We start from the raw sequence: 22,770 nt of genomic DNA, 5'->3' as shown, positions 1-22,770 counted from the left end.
AAATTAAGAAGTACAGTACTTTGGACATCAACCTCAGAGCTGCTACTCAGTGTTTTTTTAATGTATATTGTACTATTTTAGGTCTTAGGACATTTTTTAATGAACTAGGATTGAATGACAAATATAGTGCATTTTTAAGCTGGTATTCAGAAATTTGCTATTTTTCCCTAAGTCTTTAAATTCAAGTATCTTCCTTTATGAAGACGTTTAAGAATTTAGCTCAGACTAGAAGCAGCTCTTTTCTTGAATTTTTTTTTGCATAAACTTTCTTCTACAGAAACAGGATACTGTACTCTGATTTTGGGAGGTTAAATACTTCTAACAATTAACTTAAATACTGTACATTTAAGGCATGAACCTAAACTTGTAAGTATTTTCACAAGGCAGTGCTTTTAAGAATGAACTGCCCAGAATAGTAAATTCAATGCAATTTAAAAATGGTACCTTGGGAACAACTATGTATGCTCCAGCTTGCGGTATACTATATGTCTAATATGAACAAGAAACCCTTCAACTTGGTTAACACAAAGCTTATTATACACACTTAAGTCACCTAAGTATGCCTATTGCTTTCCCTTGTTTTACATAGCCTAAGTTCTCAGGATCTCTATTCCTACATCTCCTAACTGTATTGAAGAAGTCCTAAAGGGTCACCAACTTGCACTCAGCTAGGTTGTAAGCAGGCCAACACAGGCATCACATGAATGAAGGCAGTAACAGGTCTGCACACTATGGACAGTTAAGTCCCACTTGTTTTAACATAAAACATTCAACATCTAATAGGTTTCCTCATATCTACAACTCAACACAAACTTGCACTGCAAAATGCATGTTTTGACCCATACTAGAAAAGTCTTGTGTACTACAAATACTCTGAAGGCAGCTGCAGTCCTGAGATATACCAGATGAATTCATGGTAAGGTCCTTCTCCAAGGCTTCCATTACAGCATCGTGATCCATATTGTCTATGTGGGTGCACTTTGAGCATCCCCTCTTAACTAGATTAACAACAAATAAAAATTTTTTAAAGTGTAATTTTAGAGGTAGCCAAGAATGCTGAAAGAGTCCTTTAGTGACCTATAATGACCTGAACGAAACTCAAAGCTTTGTTAAAGTTGGTAAAATGATGAAGTCTTAAGAGTTAATCTTCACTCATACTATGAACTTTGTTTCCAGTGCTTTTCATGGGTGGGTTGTTTTCAAACACTCCTTTCTTGTACGTAAGAAAAATTTTAAGTGGTTAGAAAATGAAATGGAACCAGTCAGGTTATCTTGAACAGCATGATCGGTTGTTTTTAACAAAAAGGTACCTTGGCCAGAACGTACTAAATGAGTCAGGGCTCTGCACAACTCAAACTCACTGCGTATGTTCCTGGAATAATACAATTCCATTTGTTCTGCAAAGAATTTTCTCCTTCACAGGAAAAGCACCATTAAACAATGTGTTCTTTAAATCAAAGGTGAAAACCGTGTGTTTTCTTCCTCTTCTGATGCAAGATGATCTAAAAGATTCACAAGAAAGTCTATTTCACATCACATAAAGGCAGAAGAGATCTGTCAATCACTGGCAAGAGATGCAATGCCAGCTTTGAGAAACATGCCGACCAAAACACTTCCCAAAGTTGAGAGTGATTGGAAACCTCCTATCGGAAAGTGAAGCATTACAACCTCATAAAACAATTCTACTGTAGAGCAAGAAACACAATGAAGATAGCAAATGCCAGCTAAGTCTCTCATCTTTCTAACGAAGAACTTATTCAGGTTATGTTGATCCACGGATTCCAGTATCCCAAATATAGTACAGATTACCAGTAAGAACAAGAATATGTTATGAGACACATCCTTAATCTTCATGAATGTCCATTTAAAGAAAGAATGAAGGCGAATTATCCATAGAAAAGTCTAAATGTGAAAGAAGCTAAAACTTTTAGGATGATGACTAGCAAATTAACAGACAGTGAAACCATAAACTGCAAATAGAAAAGAACAACTGGATGGCCAACATGAAGGATCTAGAGAAAGTATGAACAAGTGACACCTTTTGCTCAGGGCTTGTATCTTTGTACTCCCAAAGTTATTAGAGCTTCCAGAAAGCTACCTCTAATTTTGCTAACTGATACCCATTTTTTCTTTTAGGCCCTCCTCTTTGGCACAGAGCACTGCACATAACTGAAGACTCAGGCATCCAGACGCACTCTAAAGCGTTAGATGATACATTCATTTATAATTTTTTTTTTTAATGCTGTATCTTGTGAACATGCAGGTAGAAGCTTTGTCACTGCCCAGGGCATGTTAAAACTTTTCTCTGGAGTGCACTACAGTTAGGTGAAAGAAAAACCTCTTCTAGGGGATCTGGAGTGAACTTCTGGCACTCAGAGATGAATTCTGCCTTCAGACTATACCTTTATAAAAGATGCAGCATTGAGATTTCAAGAGGAGTGTCTCCAACTTTTCAGTCATATCAATTTACAAGCTACGGAACAAGTAGTCACTGAATCGGTTGAAAAGCACTTCAAAGACTTAATGAAGGGTTCAGATGAAAGACCCCAGACAAATTCTGTGGCATAGGAGAAACTAGTCAAATAATGCTAAACAAGCAAACTCCAACCTATTGGCCTCCTGCACTGATGTTGCTTTATTAGGATCAAACTTGCCCTTTGAGAGTCTGACCTAATAGGTCAATCCCAGCTTGAGAAAACAGGGAATACAATACATTCCTGGAAACTAGTCTCACACTCTCTGAATGGCCTCTTTCGCTTAAAGAGTTTCTCAGGACAAAGGTAGGCAGGTCCAGGCTTTCTCAGTTTTTATGTGTTACCAATTCCTTCAACAGCAGATCACTTCAGAAGGGAGAACAAGTACTAAGTTCAGAAAAATCAAGGCTTCTTGATTTCATTTAGCACTCTTCTAGTTAATAGAAAACAGCAGAGAAGGAAAGGGGGAAAGGCTGCTGCAGTTACTGCCATAACCAGTCAAAGTGTACCTTTGCTTTTTTGATCCTTTGCAGACAAGGATCAACCCTAGGGCGAAGTAAAAAAATAGGAAAGAGGGAAACTGACAAGGCTGCAAACACACTCCTCTCAGAGTGGGAAATACTCAGGCATCTAACTACTGTCTGATGAGCATGTCAGCCACAACATCCATCTTGTCCAGGATATGAAATGAGAAAACTGACAGCACATTCTCCTCTGTCCACATTATTAGGAAGTAACCCATCCTGAAAGGTTATGGATCTTATAAATACACTACTATGAAGAAGGAACACAAGGAAGAAGAGATCCATTATGATACACACCTGCTGTTAGATCTATGGCATGACCTTTCTTCACAGGTTTTCTTATGAGAAGTATTCAGAAACCATTACTTGAATGGCACAATAACCCTTCTTTGACACCTTTCCTAGTACAGCAGAGGTCCTCTCCTAAAAGCCAATGTACATTAGCTGCCCATGGCTCGAGGAAGCCTTCAGTGCCATGTATACTACTTAGGCTTTCTTGCGCATGTCCAGTGGATAATCACTTAATCCACCAGCTTTACCACTCTGCACAATGCAAACTTGCTATGATCAATATAGCTTGCAACGGTAACACCCAACACAAAGCCACTTATATGCCAGCACACTGGTGTTACTCTGCAGGGGCGAAGACTTATTATCCAGTGACACAGTAGACAACTGCACCAACTAAGGTCATGTCTAGACAAAGTTCCCAGGTTGAGGGAGGTGATTCTCCCCACCTACTCTACTCTCATGAAACCCCACCTGGAGTACCGTGTCCAGCTCTGGGGTCCCCAGCACAAGAAAAACATGGACCTGTTAGAGCGGGTCCAGAGAAGCAGAGGAGGGCCATGAAAATGATCCAAGGGCTGGCACACCTCTCCTGTGAAGAAAGGCTGAGAGAATTAAGGTTGTTCAGCCTGAGAAGAAAACACTCCAGAGACCTTATTGTGGCCTTTCAATACTTAAAGGGAGCTTATAAGAAAGATGCAGAGATTTTTTTTTATCATGGCCTGTAGTGACAGGACAAGGGGCAACAGTTTTAAACTGAAAGAGGGCAGATTTAAATTTGACATAAGGAAGATTTTTTTTTTTTTCTTACAGTGGGGGTGGTATGACACTGGAACAGGTTGCCCAGAGAAGTTGTGGATGCCCCATCATTGGAAGTGTTCAAGGTTAGGTTGGATGGGGCTTTGATCAACATGATCTAGAGAAAGATGTCCCTGCCCATGGCAGCAGGGTTGGCCTAGATGGTCTTTAGAGGTCCCATCCAACCCAAACGATTATGATTCTACGATATGAAGTTCTAGTTTGGGCACAAGTGTACCAATGATATTTGCCATGTCCAGGTGTTCTCCTTCCAAAGGGTTCTGGCAATTCCAGATTTAAAGCCATAGCAACTACCCTACTATCAAAACAGCCAATGCGATGTCTTAAGTTTCTCAAGCTCTGATACTGCTGAGAAGAGGTGGTTTTCCTCTCAAGAACGTTATTCTTCCTCATAGCACCTGCTGAAACAATTTCAGTTCACATTTTTCAGACGACCTGGAACACCCCCCTCCCCCTCCCCATTATTTTCTGTCATTCAGGGTACCAATGGACTTTATTTTATCAGAGTGCACCACTGGGTAAAACAAGACAGTTCGTGGGCGGGGGCGGGGATAACTTAGTTACACAAACAAAGCCTTTTTCCCTTGTTTCTTTTCCATGACCCTCAGGCTCTTTTTTTGCCTTCCGCAACAGAGATACTTAAGTCAGTTTAATAGTTCTCATACCCATCTCACTTTTGTGGTCCTGCCCTACTCCTGTGTTTGTGCCAAAACAGCAGTGTGTGTGTGGTCACAGAAAGAACAAGATCAAGGAAAAAGTCTGGTTAAGAGAGAATTTTTGCAGGTTGTTTTTTTTTCCAAGCAGATCAAATTCCCAACTTATTACATGACCCAGCTGCACACACAGCTATCACAGCCAGGGTACGAAAACGAAGCTGCTTAATATTAGCACTGCAAATGAACTGCTGTAAGGAGAAGTGGGGATGTTTATAGTTATTTTCCTAGCAACATTCTGCTGCCCAAACCAGTATTCTTTCACAGACAAGTATCAGCAAAGTCTATTATAAACTTTGTCCATATAGATCCTTTTTAAAGCTGAGAAATTCTCTACAGACAACAATTACATGAATACCATTACTCCCTTAAGACCATACTCCAGTTCACCACAGCCAGCAAATCTTTCACTGCAAAGGGAAGAGCTAGAGAAATCAGGATGTGTGCTGTGTCAAAGATACAAGCCACTGCAAGGGAGAAATGTGGCTTTAAGAGTGGATTGGAAGCCCCATTTTGGTAAAGCAATTAGGTAAGTGGTGATGGGAGGCAGCTAAATGAAGATCTGTTCTCACAAATATTGTCTTGTCATTTCATCCAATGCTATAAAAAGTAAGCATGCTTGAGTAGTGCTGTACAGATGTCAAACTGTCCTGGCTTACAACAATTTCTGTGCTCACAAGAGCCGTAGCATTTGTTGACTCTGAATCAGGGCAGAGAACCACCAAATAACAGAGCGAAGGGGATCACAGACTAAGGTAACACTGGTGAATGATGCCCCAAGTTAGACTGCCTCCAACAACACAGAGGAGCACCAGGCTCATGTGACATGGGATAAGTCTTTCGGAAACAATATTAAAGAAAAGCAAAATGACAGTCAGAACTGTTTGGCAGGGAGGGGCAACAGGAGAGGGCAGAATTCAGGAAAAGTTCCCAAAATACTGGGAAGAAGCATACTTTTTTTTTTTTTTAAATAAAAGACACTCCTTTGCTTCTTGCTAGAAGTCACTACAAGAAAATACTTGCCTTTATATAACAGGACCATTACTTTTGTTAAGGCTATGACTACTTCAGACGACACAGTTCTAGCTACCATCATGCTAAAGGGTAGCTACCAACATCTTCCAAAGGGGCAGCATACCTACTTTTCAGAAGCCCTCTCTGGACTCAACAGGGAGGAAAAGTGCTACAGAATGAAAGTGTACCACCTCAGAGGCATTCCTGAAGAAATAACGGAAGTATCTGTGACTACGAGAGTAGCTGTCACTCTGAACCTAGGAATGCCCACAAGGACATGCAAGAGAATAGAGCAGGAAGAGGGACAGCAGCAAATCCTCACTGTTCAGCCCTCCATGAATCCCATTAGTGGAAACACAAACAGTTGTCCTAGAGCACAGATCAAGCTCTGCTGGCTGACTCGATGCCAAGACAGATTTACTCACAGGTTACCCTCCTGATGCCCACAAAGCACTACTTCACTGTTGGTACCCATCCCACTGAGGTGGAGGGACCTTACAGTCCAGGCATATCGGGCTGATTAGGAGGTAAGGATTTGTTAGGCAGGAAAGGAGGCTAATTTCACATTGCCTATGTTGATTACTCACAGCTGGTACCTGGCTCATAGTACTGCAAGTTGGACCTTTTGAAGTTCAACATATTTTGTCAGAGCAGCAGGTATGGTATCAGGCACTGACCTGTCTTCACTGCCAAAAGCACACCATCCTGATAGGCCTACATCAAGAACAACGTGCAGCTAAAGAATGCAACAGCACCCATCCCAAACTGCCAATTCAGACTGTTTCAGGAAGTAGGGACCCCTTTTCCAGCTACCTTTATTCCAAATCAGGTTGACTTTAAGAAATTCCTCCCCTTGAAGTGAGCATGAATCTTCTTCTAAGTGGCTTTCCACCTAAACTTTTTTTTTATCATAAGCACACATCTGATTGTGTGAGAAACATACCAAGAATAATAGAAGGTTGCTTTCTTTAAGCAATATATTTTTCTTAAAAACAGCACAGAATAAATCAGTACCAGAAAGATTCAACAACAACAAAATTTAGCAGCTTCACAAATTCCCACCTTTCTCTTCAAAATTAGTATCTTTAAAAATTACTAGCCAGGCAAAAAAAAAAAATTAAAACAAGTTGAAATTCTTATAGAATCCTAATATTTATTTTTTTTAAAGAAAGAATTAAAGAAGTTGTAAAGTGAAAAACCAAAGGCAATAATACATCCAACTGAAATGACAAAAATAACTGGTGAAGCAACTACTGTACAGGGAATTCAGCAAACCTGTTGTAAGCTACTAGAGAACTCTTACAATGATGAGTGTTGAGGAAGGGATATATGTAGGATATATGTAATATATATATGTAGGATATGTGTAATACGGTTTTCATCTATACTTACCTTGTTGTTTCTTAAGTCTACCTATCATGATTTAAATCACTCCAACAACATATTTCTTGAACAAAGATGCCCTATTTATATAAATTAAGTTCTAAATAATAATTCTCAAGCTTCAGTAGCAAAGTTTAAGGATGGCAGAAACTATGCCCTATCTTTTGTACAGCCATGCATGTTTATAAAAGTTTTTTAAGATGCATTGCAGGTGCCTTTTTCAGCAATTTGCAGGGGAAAAGGCTGTGGATGGAGAGAACAATGACATGCTCAGGGAAAAAAAACAAATATATTTTTTACTTAGAAGAATAATAAGCAAAAGTATTCAAGACGCAGTAACTGAAGGCACTGGTGGAGAGCACATGCATTTTTCTTCCATATAAGATTTCTGTTCTCTCTGGCTGAAGGCAGCATCCAAATTGCTTTTGCTTTTTAATCAGTAGCCATTTGCATATTTCAGAGAGGAGGGGGTTGTTTTTAAAGACAGATTTGATACACTCAGCATGCACCACAATCCAAACAACTGGACACAAAAAAACCTCCTTTATGTAAACATACCTTTAACAGTTTTGACAAAAACTTGTTTCTCTTTACTGGGGTCTTTTTCTTCTATTAGAATCCCATGGAAAATGCGCCCAAATGTGCCTACAAAGAGAACATACAATTAATAAGTATTACGTGGTAAAAATACACTGATAACATTAACAGAACTTAGTATCTATTAAGAAAACACTACCTTAAAATGATTCAGCCACAGCAGAAAGTTAATTGTAATCTCATTAAGAAGTAATTTAACTAGAGACCACAGGCAGACATAAATACACAGCATAAGTTATTTAACAGTAAACTAAACCCCTCCTATCTTGGTTCTTGAAGACATCATAAGAGTGCCTTAAATATATATTTCCAATACACAGATATATGAAAAAGTCAAAGGGAAGATAGCGTTTTGTACTGAAACATGTTACGGTATCAAGCTATCTATCTATTTTTAAGTGCTGGAAATAAAGAGAATGGGGAAGCGTGTAAAAGCAGTTATGAATAGAAAATAATTTTCATGCAATCCAGTATCTAGACATAGTAAGACTGTAACACAGCATTCCTGTATGGTCCATGGTTTGGGGTTTTGTGGTTTTGTTTTTTTTTTTTTAATGGTACCCTGAAAGACTTGTACCTTAGCAGGAATTGTGTGTCACCGTGTGCTATAACATTTAGAGACAGCACTGTGAACACACTACTTCTGCCTCACTCTCCTCTGGGCTTTTTGCAGATTATGCTGTTTATATTCCAGACTGGACATCTAAGTCATTTCTCTACTTCACCAGAAAATGGTAAAGGTCCACTTGCTGTTAATATCTGCTCCATTTGCTAAAGCGGAGCTATTCCATTTGAAACTTTAAGACACCTATATTTTTGTCTTACATCTAGTACAATATGAGCTTGATGCAGGTTCAGAATCAGGTGCTGCATGAGCCCAGCAATACAAAAGGCCCCTACAGATCCTTCTTCCTTTGCGCACTCTCACACCTGGTGCTTTGCATTTTCCAACTGGTTACACCACAGCAGAACCATAATCTCCTAAATTATTAAAATGTTAAAGTAGATTAAGTTATGGAAGCTACTTGAAGTTTATAATGAATCTCTGGCCAAGACCTGTAAAATATGTTTAAGTTCCATTGGCAGCACTTAGGAATTCTTGAAAATTTTATGCAAACATTTCCATTATTCTCTTCTTTCCCTCTGAAGCTCTTTTGTTCTTAGTTGACAGAGGCTCAGCTCTACTACGACCCTGAACTAAAATTCATGATTGTTCATCAGGATCGGTCTTCTAGTCTTTTGACTAACTTTTGAAGGTTTTCACAGATGCAAGTACCAGCTGGAGGCCAAGAAACAAGACCCCAGTATTAACTGGGTCCACATTGCATTCAACAGCCATTTAAGCTGCATCTTGCAGAGTAGGGCAGCTCTGTCACTCGGTGCTGAACATCTGACACTTAGCTGTAGCACTGAGTCACTTCTCATCATCAGATGACTCCTAACACCACAGCTAGAGACAACACACAGTACAAAGGAACACAAAGCACATCCCGCATGTGAAGGAAGCTTTTTGCAGAACCGACACTGGAGTTGAGCACAAAGCTACCTCCTTAGAGATTTAGAGGCATACATTAAATGGGGAGTGTTAGCATCCTCCCATTGTTTTTCAGACAGTAATGCAAAGCATTTAGCAGTTCCACCTCCAAAGGATGAGTATCTCAGATCTGTAGCTTTGGGAAGTTTGATTTCTCATGTGGCTCAGGGAACACAGACTTGAAGTTGCAGCAGTAAAGATTAATGACAAAAATCCCTAAATATTTAAGTCTATTTCCCAAATTCAACATCAACAAGAATCAATTAATGTTGTGCATGAACACTCCCAAAGTAAACATTAAACAAGACAAAAGAATCAGGTAGTCTCTGAATTTTTCATATCAGAGCTGTAAATGTTGCATCTGCTGGTTAGATTTCCAAATCAGAAGCTATTAAATTGGGATGATGAGTTTAGATGACTGAGGTTTTTGTGGACTTTGGGGTTTTCTGGTTTGATTTTTTTTTTTTTTAAATTAAGAGAAGCTCTCCTGCAGTAACTTACAAAAGTGAGTTACTTTGCCACTTACAGCCCCAACTGATTACCTCATTCTTTAGCCATCTAATCCTTACCTTTATTTAAAGGACCAGATTATTAAGACAGACAAGCCGAATGATTTACTGAGCATTAGTTGCTCCCCTATTCTAATGAAATCTGGAAACTGCTTTCCCCACCCTCCCCCACACCCCAAATGTAAACATCATTCATCATCATTCTCCTCCTCCAAAGTTACAAAGATGAGAAACATCATCCACGATTAATTTCAGAAAAATCTAGCTATAAATATATATATACACACACACATACACCATGTTGTAGCCAACAAGTGTCCAAGTCCTGTAAATACCTTCTTGGAGCACATCTTTTAGAGTTATCCTCTCCCTGGAGATGGCTATGTCCTTCACCTTAGCTCTTGCTTCCATTAGAGTGACACTTTTAAGATCATTCTTCTCTATCCGTAATGTAGGATAACCTGAGGAGCCAGCAGAGCCAAACAAACCAATATAAATACCCTTATAGTGAGAACACAAGCACATTGCTTCACCTTAGCACCACCTACAGGTATAAAGGCATGCAAGCAGCAGGTACTTAAAAATATTATGTATTAATCTTAAAAAGATTGTAGTATTAAATAACAAACACAAGAGAAGTCATGTGAATATAATAATCTGCAGAAAAAAAAAATCACACCGGAATTATACATAGTGTCATGCAATCAAGTCTCATTATTAACACCAAGTAAATAAAACTCCTTCTTACATACTGAAGCTCATTAACACAACACTGCACTTCCCTGACAACAAGGAAATAAAGATCATGGTCAGAGACTGTCAGAAGACTTGTCAGAGTGAGGAAGATGCCTTACGCCAGCAGGATGTAACCAAAACTACCAGTGCCCTCTTCTGGCACTTCTAGACATCTAGATACACTAATATAGTCAGAAAGGTCTGAATATTTTTGTACATGTTTATGAATCACTAGAGAAAAATCTTGATAATTACTTTGATTATAATTTTTATTAATTTAAACGTTACTGAAAACAAGGTTAATATGATTGTGGAAGGACTAATAATGTTCTTCCTGTTTATTTCATGCATCCAACCTTTCTTCTTCTTATATTCTTTTTCCCTGTGCTACCAGGGGTGTCCCAAAACATGTAAAAGGCATTCTGAAACAATACAGACTGAACACAGCAAACAGGTCCCATTTAGGCATAGCAGCTACCACGGTTGTCAAGGTGAAGGAGGGTTTAATCATCACTATAGGCTTGGTTTGTAGGCCACCTTCATGACAAGTCCTCCTCTCCCCTTTTGCCAGAGGCTCAGCAATTAGTTTCCAGGGGTCATATTAAAATTAAACAAACAGTGTTACTTAGAGGGCCAACCTGAAAACCTGAGGTTGATAGGACATCAACAGCAGAATGTGATCTGGGATAAGAGATGGAAAATAAAAAGGCTGGGAAGGGACTTTGCGTGGCAAAAGGGAAAACCAGCTCAAGAATTTGTTGTATGCTAAGGTCTCTTCCAAACTCTGTGGAAAGGAGGGGGAACTAAATAAATTTTAAAGGCAGTTTTTTTCATGGGAGAAGATGAACTCAGATGACAAAAACATCTCTTTTTTTTTTTTATAAGGAGCTATAGATATATATTTAGAAGAAAGCCAAAATTCCCAAAGTGTTGCAGGAGTTCAATCTTAGCTTATCTGCTTCCATACGTGGAAAGGAAACAAGAAAACACAGTAGGGCTGAACAGTAATCATGACATTTGTACAGTACTCCCTCATGAATTAGGATGGTCTGTATCCCTACTAAGTGCAATCAGAAGAAAATGGGAGAGACTTTTGGGACTTATTGCTTGCTTTAAAAAAAAAAAAAAATTCGAGTCATTCATCATTATTTTTACCTAGCTCTAAATAACGGATCTTCATTGACATTTCTACTCATTAGATTGCTGAACAAAGTCTCTTCAGGCAATTAATACAAAACTATTGAGCATTACAGAAAAGAAAATCACTGGTGGCAGTAGATGAAAACAGGAGCCATTTAATTTACACTTTCTGAAGAGGTGAGGAGTGCCAGGGTACTATTTTAGCTTGGCAGTTCTCACTCTATTGAGAAAAACAGCAATTTGAGTTTAACAGAGAGACAGTTTGTTCCTCTGGCCGGGCTCTCCCATTTTTCTCACTTTGTAATATAAACCCTTACCTCACTTTAGATCTTTTAAAGCAGGCTCTCCAGCAGTAGCTTAAGCCAACTGAGTTTGGGTTAAGTCCTGCCTTCTTCTAGTGCTCAGTCATGTAGACCCATACCCTCTAAGCACCAATCTTGGCGCTCATACAGCTAGGCTACAAGCCAGTTCAGAAACCCAAGTCAACCAAAAAGTCCATCACTGTACAAAGGAAGTCAGTTTTTGGCTGGCTCAGCTCCCCAAACCATCTTGCAGCCTAGCAGCGTAAGTGCTAGCACAGGGGAAAGTCTCATGGTCAGTCCAATAAGACCGAACTGCCAAGGAACTGCACACCAAGTGCGTCTCTACACCATCCAGCTTCCCTACAGTCTAAACAGTCCCTTCCCTGGAGTGATGCTATATGGGATATCTCTCCACTAGAGAAGACAGACAATAATTGGAGTAAACATTCAGCAGATAATAAATACCTCAGTAATTACAGAATTAACACAGAACATAGCTAGTATCAGTCTATCACAGAGTATATAAAACACTGCCGCACTTCCTTTTAATTCACTGCTCTTTTTAACTATTTAATGTTCTTTCAAGCAAAGCTGTGAACAAAAAGAAACCACGAATGTATCACCCTTGTAAAGCTTCTTCCCCATTCATTTCCTTTGCAGGTTGCAGCAACAAGATGAAAAGACTAATTGATGAGACCCCTACCACCAAATACTCCAGCTGTGTCCAAGAGGGTCTGTTGCAAGGGTCTATAATTAGATTAACACTTACTGGTTACTGGCGTTGCATTGTTTGGCGTGTCAGCTCGTAAGTACTGTGTTGTCTGTGTGGAAGGTTGGGATAAGCCTTGTGAGCTACTGCTGTCACTAATGCTGTTTTAAAACAAAAATGGACATGAACATGACTGCCTGCCACTGTAATAAATTCAAAATTAACATATCAAAGTTAAAACAGAAGATTTTCCAGGCTAGACTTTGAAAGAACGGCATTTTTAAAGTCTCTCACACATTAAAATGTATGTCAGGTAACTCAAAAATCTTAGCACTTCTGTCCTTTGAGTGTGAACAACTTCCTCCTATTTGTTTTGCAGAATTTGCTCTATTTTCCAGCACTTTTCCCCCACTTTTGAAAAATCAAGGTGACAAAACATTTATTGCAAAAACCACCCTGTCATGCCAGAAACAACAAAACTATTATATTCCAGAGAAGACTTGAGTGCATTTGTTTCATGGTACCAACATCCTACTGAGAATCAACAACGACTGCTAAAGTTTGAAAGCAGCAGCCTGAGCCAAACAGAGAGGCACCTGTAACACCGTGCAAAGCTCAACTAGCTTTTTCAGCCAGAGTGATCTCCTCTTGCTTGCTCTGGGCATGCCAGCTGCTAGCTCTATCTGCTGCACTTTAGTTCCTGTGCTGGAACAAATATCGAAAAGATATTCCCTAGTTCACTGTTGCGAACGGTTGTCTGCCCTGTACCACTGTACCTGTCTCAGCTCTTTTACAGACCAAACTGTCCTAGCCTACTTTGTCATTCCTCTCTCTAAGGATACTTGTTGCCCCTTCCAGGGCCACCTACAATGTGCTTTTGAGATATTTTCTTTGGGTAGAAGGACCATAGCTGCACAGAGTATTCAAGAGACAGGCAAACCATAGCTTAAACCATAGTAGGATGTTTTCTGTCTTATCCTCATAGACAAAATCCTACAAAAAGAATTGTTGTAGCTGTAACGGCCTAAGAACAGGTGAGAAAGTTTGCGGGCAAAGGTAAGTACCTCTTACTAGCTCATATGGCAGGGCTGGAAGAAGCTTTTTTGATCTCCCTCCCAAACACACACAAACATCCCCCTCTTTTTTGAAACTTAAAAGCTTCTCCAATTCTGCTGACTGTATCTGGAGAACAAAGAAGAGATTGTTTTGGGGTATAACCCTCTGTCTTGCCAAGTAATCAACATTCCACTTGCTTCTTGGGCTGCTATTGAGCACTGACCAAGCAGTGCTGGCCATCCTTGTAGGATTTTTTAGACACGCTTGGTGATGCCCTCAAGGACCACTGTTAGTTTTGAAGCAAGACTTCCTTTAAAAAAAGAAAGCCAACAAGTCAACTCTTCCCCATTATACCATAATCACAGATGCACCTACTGAATCTTTTCTTTAGAACAGAATCTACTAATTCTCACCATACAAATACTAGGCTTACTGATTTATAGCTGGCCTCGCTCTCTCTCTGGAAACCTTTTTTAAAGTTATTCCCACATTCACTGTCTTCCAGGTGTAGGGTTCCAGCATAGTTTTTAGCATGAGGTTAAAAGCCACCATTGGTGGTCTAGCTACTCCACTTTAACTTCCTTTAGAGTTTTTGAATTAATATTCTCTGGTGCTGGCAACTTATTACTGCCTATTTTAACTGTTTGCACTATTGCATCTACAAGCTGCTTCCACACGATCCACTCTCCAGCGAGTTTCCCGGAAAGAAGTGTCCTGGCATGGTCACTGCATTAAACACTGATGTGGAACTTCCAGTTCGTTTTCCTGCTATGGCTGGAAACGCCTTTTGTAACTTGATCACCTACTAGCCCTACAGATTTCTTTGGCTGGCTTCCTGCTGCAAGCAAGTCTGAAAAAGGAATTGTTCTTTTTATGCCTGTTGCAAGTTTGAAAAGCTACCTTTTTGGTTGGCTTCATTCTGTTTTTTTGGTTTAACTTGCTCATGTTTATGAGCTTTCTTAGTTTTCTCACTTGCATACTATGTCAGCTTTTTGAACGATGCCTTCTTGCTTTTAATAACCTCCATTATCCTGCTGTTAAGCCACGCCAAGTTTCTTTGGCAATTTTTCAAGTGCCTTTGATAGGAGGTATGCAAGCATTTGCTCTGAACTTTCAGTACAATGTTCTTAAATAGTCCATGTGCAGCCTGTAAACTCAGCTGCCTGGTTTTAGCTTCTATTTAACAATCTTCGTCATTTTTATTTAGTTCTGGTTTTTGAAATGCTCTGAGCAACAGCAGTGGGTTTTTCAGCCTCTGTTGCTCCTGGGAGGTCGTTAACCCTAATGACGTTATCATCTTTGATTCAGAACCCCTCTACAGCAATGTTTTGAGCTTGTTATTCAAAACCAAAGCAAAAGTTGTTTCTTCTCTCACAAGCTCCTTGACTAGTTGCTAAATCAAGCAGTCAATGATCATATGGAATGCTAGTGCATAACATCAAGGCTCAATTATAACACTGAACCAGTTTCTCAGCTGAGCACTGAAACATCACCTCACAGTCTCTTTGCTGGCTCCTGTGCACGCTGCCCATTCTGAAAATAAAACCCCACAGATCATGATTTTCAGGCACATTTTGCCTCTCTGTTACACCTTTGCTACCGTACAAGTTGACCAGAGCTCCTACCCAGGAGCCCATCCAAGGTTTTGTCAGGTCAGGCACCTTCAGGCTCATAAAACAAGTCATCACATGGCTCTCTGACGAACTAAATCCCACTATCTGCACAAACTTCACAGAAATTATCAGAAGGCCATATACTGATTTAGAGCAAATTCTTTAATACCTGCAAACCACAGAGTATTAACATTAGATTAATTTTTAGCTTGTATCTCCACAGAAATCAAGTACGATGGAGTGGATGAAAGGAAACTTGATCACACTGCTAGGCTGAGACAGTATCTCAAAAACTTGTAGATGACACTATTTACACACTCTATAAATGTAATGCTTTTCCTTTCTGAATTAAAGCAAGCTGCACATCCTTTAACACCTTCTATTCATTAAAAACCCTCAGTAGACAATTAGGCACAAATGAATTGAGGAAAGCTGACAAGTCATTTGGTTAGATAATCACACACTGAGAATCATAGAATGGTTTGGGTTGGAAAGAACCTTAAAGATTGTCTAGTTCCAACCCCCCTACCATGGACAGGGACACCTTCCACTAGACCAGGTTGCTCAAAGCCCCATCCAACCTGGCCTTGAAACCATTACTAACTACACTGACACCCCCAAAAACCAAGTGGTCTGGGACACCAGAGGAGTAAAGGGTAGAAAGAAAAACAGAAAGAAACACATGAATGGATAGAGGAAGATGAAAAGATAGAGTTACTCTGAGAGGTTGCAGGCAGGAACAGAAACAGTTCAAGGTACCCTTTCAACAGGGGTGACGACCCATGGGCCCAACTGCTTTCCAAAGTATTCAGTTTCAAAACTGCCTGCTTCTGAACAGTTGCATCTGATGCAGCTTGTTCACACTGCCTCAGCAGAGCCTCAGTCCACCTGTTTTATCAGCCTCCCTTCCGCCTTGATGTTTAATCCCCACTCAGCCAACCATATTGCCCTTGGGTTCACGTTACAAGTCCTTTTCACGTGCATGTGCCAATTTGATTTTTCTGGATTGAAAATACATTTCAGAGTGAGCCCATTTTCAGCTTTCTAACCAACCAGTTGTAATACCCAGATTTTATCCTAAGGCCAAAGTGAATACTGGTAAGTGAATCAAAATAGAGAAAACTGAAATTCAATCTCCTGTAGAAGTCAGTAAGAAACAAGTATTTTCAGCGTGCCCAGGTATATATCAAGTTTTCCTTCAGTCCTGACAATCCCTGTAGACCTGACTCTGTCCAAATTTCCCCACTGTGTGTCCTCCACAAAACTATTCTGGCAAAAACCCAACAGCTATAACCCTCCTACCCCATAAACAGCAGAGCACCTGCAACTGCTGCCTTTCTGCAGTATAGCACTTACCACAACTCTGCACAGGTAGTAATTGTTACAGCTTGACATCAAGAGCAGAAATTGCAAGCTACTACAGAGTGCTCATTTTGAGACAAGAACTCCCACAAGTCTGGGTAAACATGTCCCAGAAATGCGCTCGAAAAGCTTGAATACATACCTGTCATCCAACTCTATCCTTTTCATGCTGTGGAGGTGCAAGACAGCTAATATTATTGCCACCAGGAATATAACAGCACAGCACACGCCTACACTGATATAAAACACACGGGTTGAAGTGGTGGGAGCTGCATTTACAGGATCAACTGAAATAGAAAGGTGAAAAGTTACTGAACCTTTCTCAAAAAAAGTCCAAACAAAAACCAAACCAAAACAAACAAAACAAAACCAAAAAAACACCCAAACCAACCCCACAAACCACATTTTGTTAGTTCCCAGCAGGCTGACATGTCAGGAGGGTGGTGCTGTTGTCCCCAGATTCACCCCCGGTGCCCTGCCACCCAGGTCTGGCAGAAGCAGGAGCCAACCTGCAGAGGCAGACCATGGTAACACCCAGAAGAGCTCCTGCTGCAGCAAAGCAGGGCAGGGCCCAGCAAGCTACCTGACACCTCCATTTATTTACTGGGACACAAGGAAGGTTCCTACTGAAGGATAAAAGCTAGCCAGGAACCTCCTAAAATGGTCTTGTTGGTCCTGCTGGTTCGACCTTGCACAAACCCTCAACCCTCCTCCATGGCTCCCATGCTGCAAACACAGTAGGAACATGGACAAACCCAGCTTCCAGCTCAGCTAAGCCCCAACACAGCAAGTGGCATAGACTTGCTAGTTGGGGCTGGAAGAGCAGGAGTCACCTGCACACCAGGACACACACTAACGCAGTAAATAAAATGAGACTAATACCTAGGTGCAGTGAGATAGTGGTGCTTACTCACTGACCAAATGTGCCAGAGCACACAACTTCAGCTTCTCCTCCTGATTTTAGGGTATGATGGGTGTATTACAGCCCCCTGACCTGAATCTTAATGCAGCAGTGTTAACAGGGCAGTTAATCCTCTTTCTCAAAGAATCTCAACTGTGGTGAGTTTTAGGGCAAAATTCTGCAGTTGCACCTTGGCAGCAGAGGGCTGTCTGCTGCGCTGGCCTTCAACAAGGGCAGAGGAATTGGAGGCAGGAAGAGGCAGTAGCCCCAGCCATCCCCAATTTTAAATCACGCATCGTGGAGAACAATTGCCCTGGAAGAGACAGCGGGTGGTAAAGAGAAAACTGAGCAATGCACTCCACTGCTTTCCAAAAGCATTTTGGCAAAAATGTTTCTATTTTGAGTACTACAGAGGCTGAGCAGAGTCAGTCGATGGTATTTCCAGCTAGAAGAGGACTGAGTAAAAGAAACTACCTCATTCTATTCATTCAATACTGACAAGTTAAAACAGCAAACCAGATAGGTCCTAAAGTTAAGAAAATAGATCAGAGTCAGGTACAGAAACCAGAGTCCCTAAGACATGATAAAAAAGGTTGCTAGGAGATTTGAGATAGGGTTTTCTCCCTCTTCGCTAGTATATATTCCCAGTTAAAATAAATAATTACTAAAAAACCCCACTAAAATACTAGGTGTACTACAGGCTACCTTGGGAGTGCTTTCATAGGGAAAGCTGTGGAAACAGAAAGAACATCACAAGTTTTTCATTTTTTACACCCGAAGTAAGTTGTACACTCAGAATCACTTACAGATAGCCTTGCTGCTGTTTTTATCAGACATTGGAGATTTTATTTCTGGTTCAAGCTCTAAAGAGATGAAAGAAAACCATTAAGTTTGGTATACATTTATTATTGTAGCCCTTCACAGGAAGTCAATTGCCTTATTTATGGAAAAACAAATCTGCTTTCCCAAACAGGTGAGCTGACTTAAGGACTATAGTTATCTCTAGATTTCCATTTTAAATACCTAACCACTGTATAATAAAAATCACACTTAAGACACATGGGTCAGAGATATTTCACCACTGATACACGTCCATTGAGGCCATGCTTGAACCCACTGAATCTACCTACCTCAAAAACCCCTCCGGCTTGTCCACCAAAGTCCAAAGCAGCAGACAGTAGAAAGAGGAGGTGCAGAGTATGTGAGTGTATGCTAAGACACTAAACAACAAAGACCTCACAGAATCAGTTACTATAAGATAGAAAATAATTTCTTGACTGTTCGATCAATACTATCCTGACCTTTTGGAAGAAATTCTGGCTCCAGTCTAATGCTACTCATCCTAGGAAGAAGTCAGAGATGCAGCCATGGGCACTGTGCCTTCTCAGCTGGTGCTACAGTCATGAGTGTTTTAAAACTGAAGGATGAAAAAGGTAGTGCCTGTTTAAATACTTATAAATATGGAACAAAAGGCACAAGGACAATATTCAGGTTTGTGTGTGAAAGTACTCCTTTAGAAAGGGAATAAGTCTTCATTAAGCTTACTGTGAGTCTGGTCACTAAGAGGAGCAGTGCAAACCAAGGGAATGCAGGCTGTGGAGATGACTTCAGATGAACCTCACTGAAGATTCGCACACAGTTAAGGCAGTATTATGGATTTCTGTGGCTGCAAAGGCGCAGTCCCACTTGCACATCCCCCTTCCTGCTCCCAGCTGTGAAGAGCTGCTTCCTTCCTAGCACAGCCCCTTCTGACTCCTTGGTAAGCCAGTTCAGCCTGATAAACTCGTGAAAAAGTAATCTGGGGGAGGGAAAAATCTGAGAGTTTCTTTTTTTTTTTCTTTCCCCTTTTTTAAACTTTAGGAGGAACTATTACAAATGCCTTGAGCAAAACCGCTAGCAAGTTCCTGCATATTTTTAACTTATGCACTAAATTAAATCAGAAATCCCCGGATGCTCTATACCAATCAACACACATCAAAAAAAGTCACTGACATTTTTATGAACCCACAGAAACATGATCTTTATAAGAATCACTTCTGCATAACGTAGGAAGTGGCTCTATCTCACACACCCAGATAACTGTGTGGTGCTTATGGAAACCTCCTCTGCACATTCAGCAGCTCAATAAGCTATGAATACACAAGCAATGCTGACATCCCCACTTACAACATTTGAAAAAGTACCTAAGAAAAGATGAAATAAAAGGTAAAAATGTCTTTCCTTCAAAACATTCTCAGCCAGACCTCCATTTTCACTAGAAAAAGAGATACACCTCAAATTAAGAATGATCTTCCCGTAACATCAATGCAAGGAACATGAGTATCACATCATTACGTGCTAAAAAGCCACGCTAGCTCTTTCACCCACACCTTCCAGAAGTTCATCCTCAGACATTCATACTCAAGAGAAGCGGCAAACTCCCCTCTGAAAAGCCAACTATTGTCTTCAAAGGCTTCAAGTAAACTGAACAGTGCCAGGAGGAGCATGTAAATAGAGAGGTGGCCATCCTCAAACGCTGCCTGAGAACAGGACACCACCGCCATTTTTAAGGAGGGTACAGTTCTTGGGATTCTCCAAAATAATTTTCTTCTGATGCCTATGAAAATACTAGGAAGCAGCAACAGGAGATAGTAACAATCCAAGAATAAATTGTGTTTGCAGATTCCCAAGTCAAAACACAGAAGAGTCGATCTGGGATTTCTGAAGTCTGCATTATCTACCAAGATCATTTTGTACTCCAAGTCTGAAAGACTAACACCTGCTTACATTCACTAAATAGCCAATTTTATACAATTTATAAACTAAGTAGATTTTGTCGGTAATTCTTAGAACAATTTGAATATTCAGAGTGCTGCAGTTTTGAGGAAACTAGTTTCTTCCTTCCAAGCACAACAGAGAAAATGCTTTTTGCTATATATGTAAAAATGTCAGTCAATGCAGCATAACACTTGGGGAATTTGTTCATCCATCAGCTTCTGCTTTTACCAAAAGACCCCATTCGTCTCTGAAAGGCAAAATTTTACCTGTTTTTTTCCCTATCCTCTCCAACATTCACTCTTGGAATCTGTTACTCATGTCCTGGATCATATACCTTCCCACTCCTTTTTCCTATCATACTTTAACACTAAAAGCTTGTTAATATTTGAAACTTAATGTCTTACTTCTGTAGCACATTTTCCTTCGTTTGAAATTTAAAACTGTGATGTTTTTTGATGAATTTATTGTCAAGTTGAGCTGCATTAGTATTGTGACCTCAGAGTCAAATCTGCCAGTGCAGGAGAGTTCGACACGAAACACTGCAAACAGACAACAAATAGGGACTACAGTTAAGTTCGAGCACTTTTCAGACATTGTGGTGAAAGAATATTTAAATGATAAAGGTCTTTTTAAATGATGTTTATAATGTACATTTTTAAAGAACTTGCTATTAAGAAATGCTACTTTAGCCTTCATGCCTTGTAATTTCAGACAACTATTAAAGCATTAAAGGGCATAGATTTTAAATGAATTTATGTGAGTTATATTAAAAGTTTACAGATTACTAAAATTGTATCTGTGGATAAGTGACCATTAGCCATCCATTAGCTTTGGAGTTAAAGCGCTGTCACAAGAGAAACCTCTGTTATCACAGAAAACCAGAAAACTTAGTTTTCCTCATTGCTTTTGCAAATGCTATGAAAGCTAGCTTTTTTCCACAACTGTTAAGTTTAAATATTTTGGTCTCTGCAAATCTGACTGGAATCAAGCTTAAACTAGTATGACATTATTTACTTTCTGGCTTATATACCAGTATTATTTATGCCAACAGAGCAGACACAACAAGCCTAATTCCCTAGTGTCTGCTTTCACAAAAAAGTTGTACAAAACCGAAACATCAATATATATTTTATTGCCCTTTGAATATCTAACAGAGTACAAGGAACCACAGTTGAATGAGAAAGGCATGATGATCACTTGCACATTTCCTGAAACAAAATTGTTTCTAGTATAAATTCTATGGGGGAGCTAATACATATTCAAAATAGTTTTCTCAGTTTTAAAACTTACCATAAACACTTTAATCTATTAACAACTCCCACACATCTTGAAATGTCATCTCTGTAGGCTAGAGAAATTAAAAGGCATGGATTTTAAAATCCATGCAGTTGCTAATGATTATTGTTGAAAGGGAACAGAAACCTTGTGTGTGTACATTCACATAAAAATGTCACATTTCGGGGGGAATATTACTCTCAGACTAATAGTCTCAATCTATAATACACTTTTTTTAGCAATGTCATAACTGTTGCAGAAAGCCTGTAAACATATTAAGCTTAATAGAGAAAGATTACGCTCTTAAGCAACACTACACATATTTTGGAAAAAACAAAGTACCACCAGAAAGCATTATTAGTATCAGCACTAGCTGTGCACTTTCAGGGGGTGGGAGGTTTACCTGAAAGGGTGCGAGGAACTTCTCCTTGTAGAGAAATGTTGGCCTGGGGCATAGCCATAGCCATAGGATTATCTACCTGAAATCCCAGTTTATACTCAACCTGTAACAATAGTTAGAAGATGGAAAACACATAAGAAATCTCTACAGTAGTAAAAAGAAATGCTACATACCTTTTCATAATTCTTCTTGAAATTAAAAAACCCTGTATCTTATTTTCAAAGAATGCTGGTGATTTTAGGTGCCCAAATTCAAGGTTTCTTATATGAAGTCTAAATATCAGACTTTTGTGACAGTTCAAATTAAGAAAGCCAAAATAGAAGCCACTCTTGAAATAATTCTTGAAAATTTGGGGCAGAATTTAAAGTGCTGTATTACAAAAAAAAAAAAAAACACAAAACACCACAAGCCTCACTTACTGATACTTTTAAACTTACCTTTTCAAAAGCCAGTTTGTTAAAACCATAGGAATTCAAAAAATTCCCCTTCCTCTAGTCCATTTTATAAACTACACATTGCTTATTGCTTACAGTTTATTCAACTATAGTCAAGATTTTGTTTCCACTTAAGAACTGCAAATATCAAATATTCATTCAAAAAAGTACAGGACCTATTGTAACTGAGTCATAAGCTCCTGTTGGAAATTCATCCTATCCCTGCACACT

General features: G+C 39.6%; 1 protein-coding gene across 2 annotated transcripts in view; it reads right to left on the bottom strand.

Moving 5' to 3' along the window:
- RYK (receptor-like tyrosine kinase) overlaps positions 1-22,770 on the bottom strand; it is a 46,383-nt gene that overhangs the window by 21,812 nt on the left and 1,801 nt on the right. Inside the window, exons 2-8 of one of the 2 annotated variants that reach the window (XM_019473583.1) lie at positions 22,109-22,208; positions 20,835-20,969; positions 18,480-18,536; positions 16,915-17,059; positions 12,802-12,902; positions 10,191-10,325; positions 7,774-7,860 (exon numbers count right to left, since the gene is read on the bottom strand). In XM_019473583.1, coding sequence (XP_019329128.1) covers positions 7,774-7,860; positions 10,191-10,325; positions 12,802-12,902; positions 16,915-17,059; positions 18,480-18,536; positions 20,835-20,969; positions 22,109-22,172 — 724 coding nt within the window. In that variant the 5' untranslated portion in view covers positions 22,173-22,208. The remainder of the gene's footprint in view (positions 1-7,773; positions 7,861-10,190; positions 10,326-12,801; positions 12,903-16,914; positions 17,060-18,479; positions 18,537-20,834; positions 20,970-22,108; positions 22,209-22,770) is intronic. The other variant, XM_019473584.1, reaches the window with a different exon arrangement.

Source organism: Aptenodytes forsteri, unplaced genomic scaffold (assembly GCF_000699145.1).
Source record: "Aptenodytes forsteri isolate BGI_AS27 unplaced genomic scaffold, ASM69914v1 Scaffold679, whole genome shotgun sequence".
NCBI lineage: Eukaryota > Metazoa > Chordata > Aves > Sphenisciformes > Spheniscidae > Aptenodytes > Aptenodytes forsteri.
Note: the sequence above shows the minus strand (reverse complement) of the source record. Positions and strands in the feature narration are given on the sequence as shown.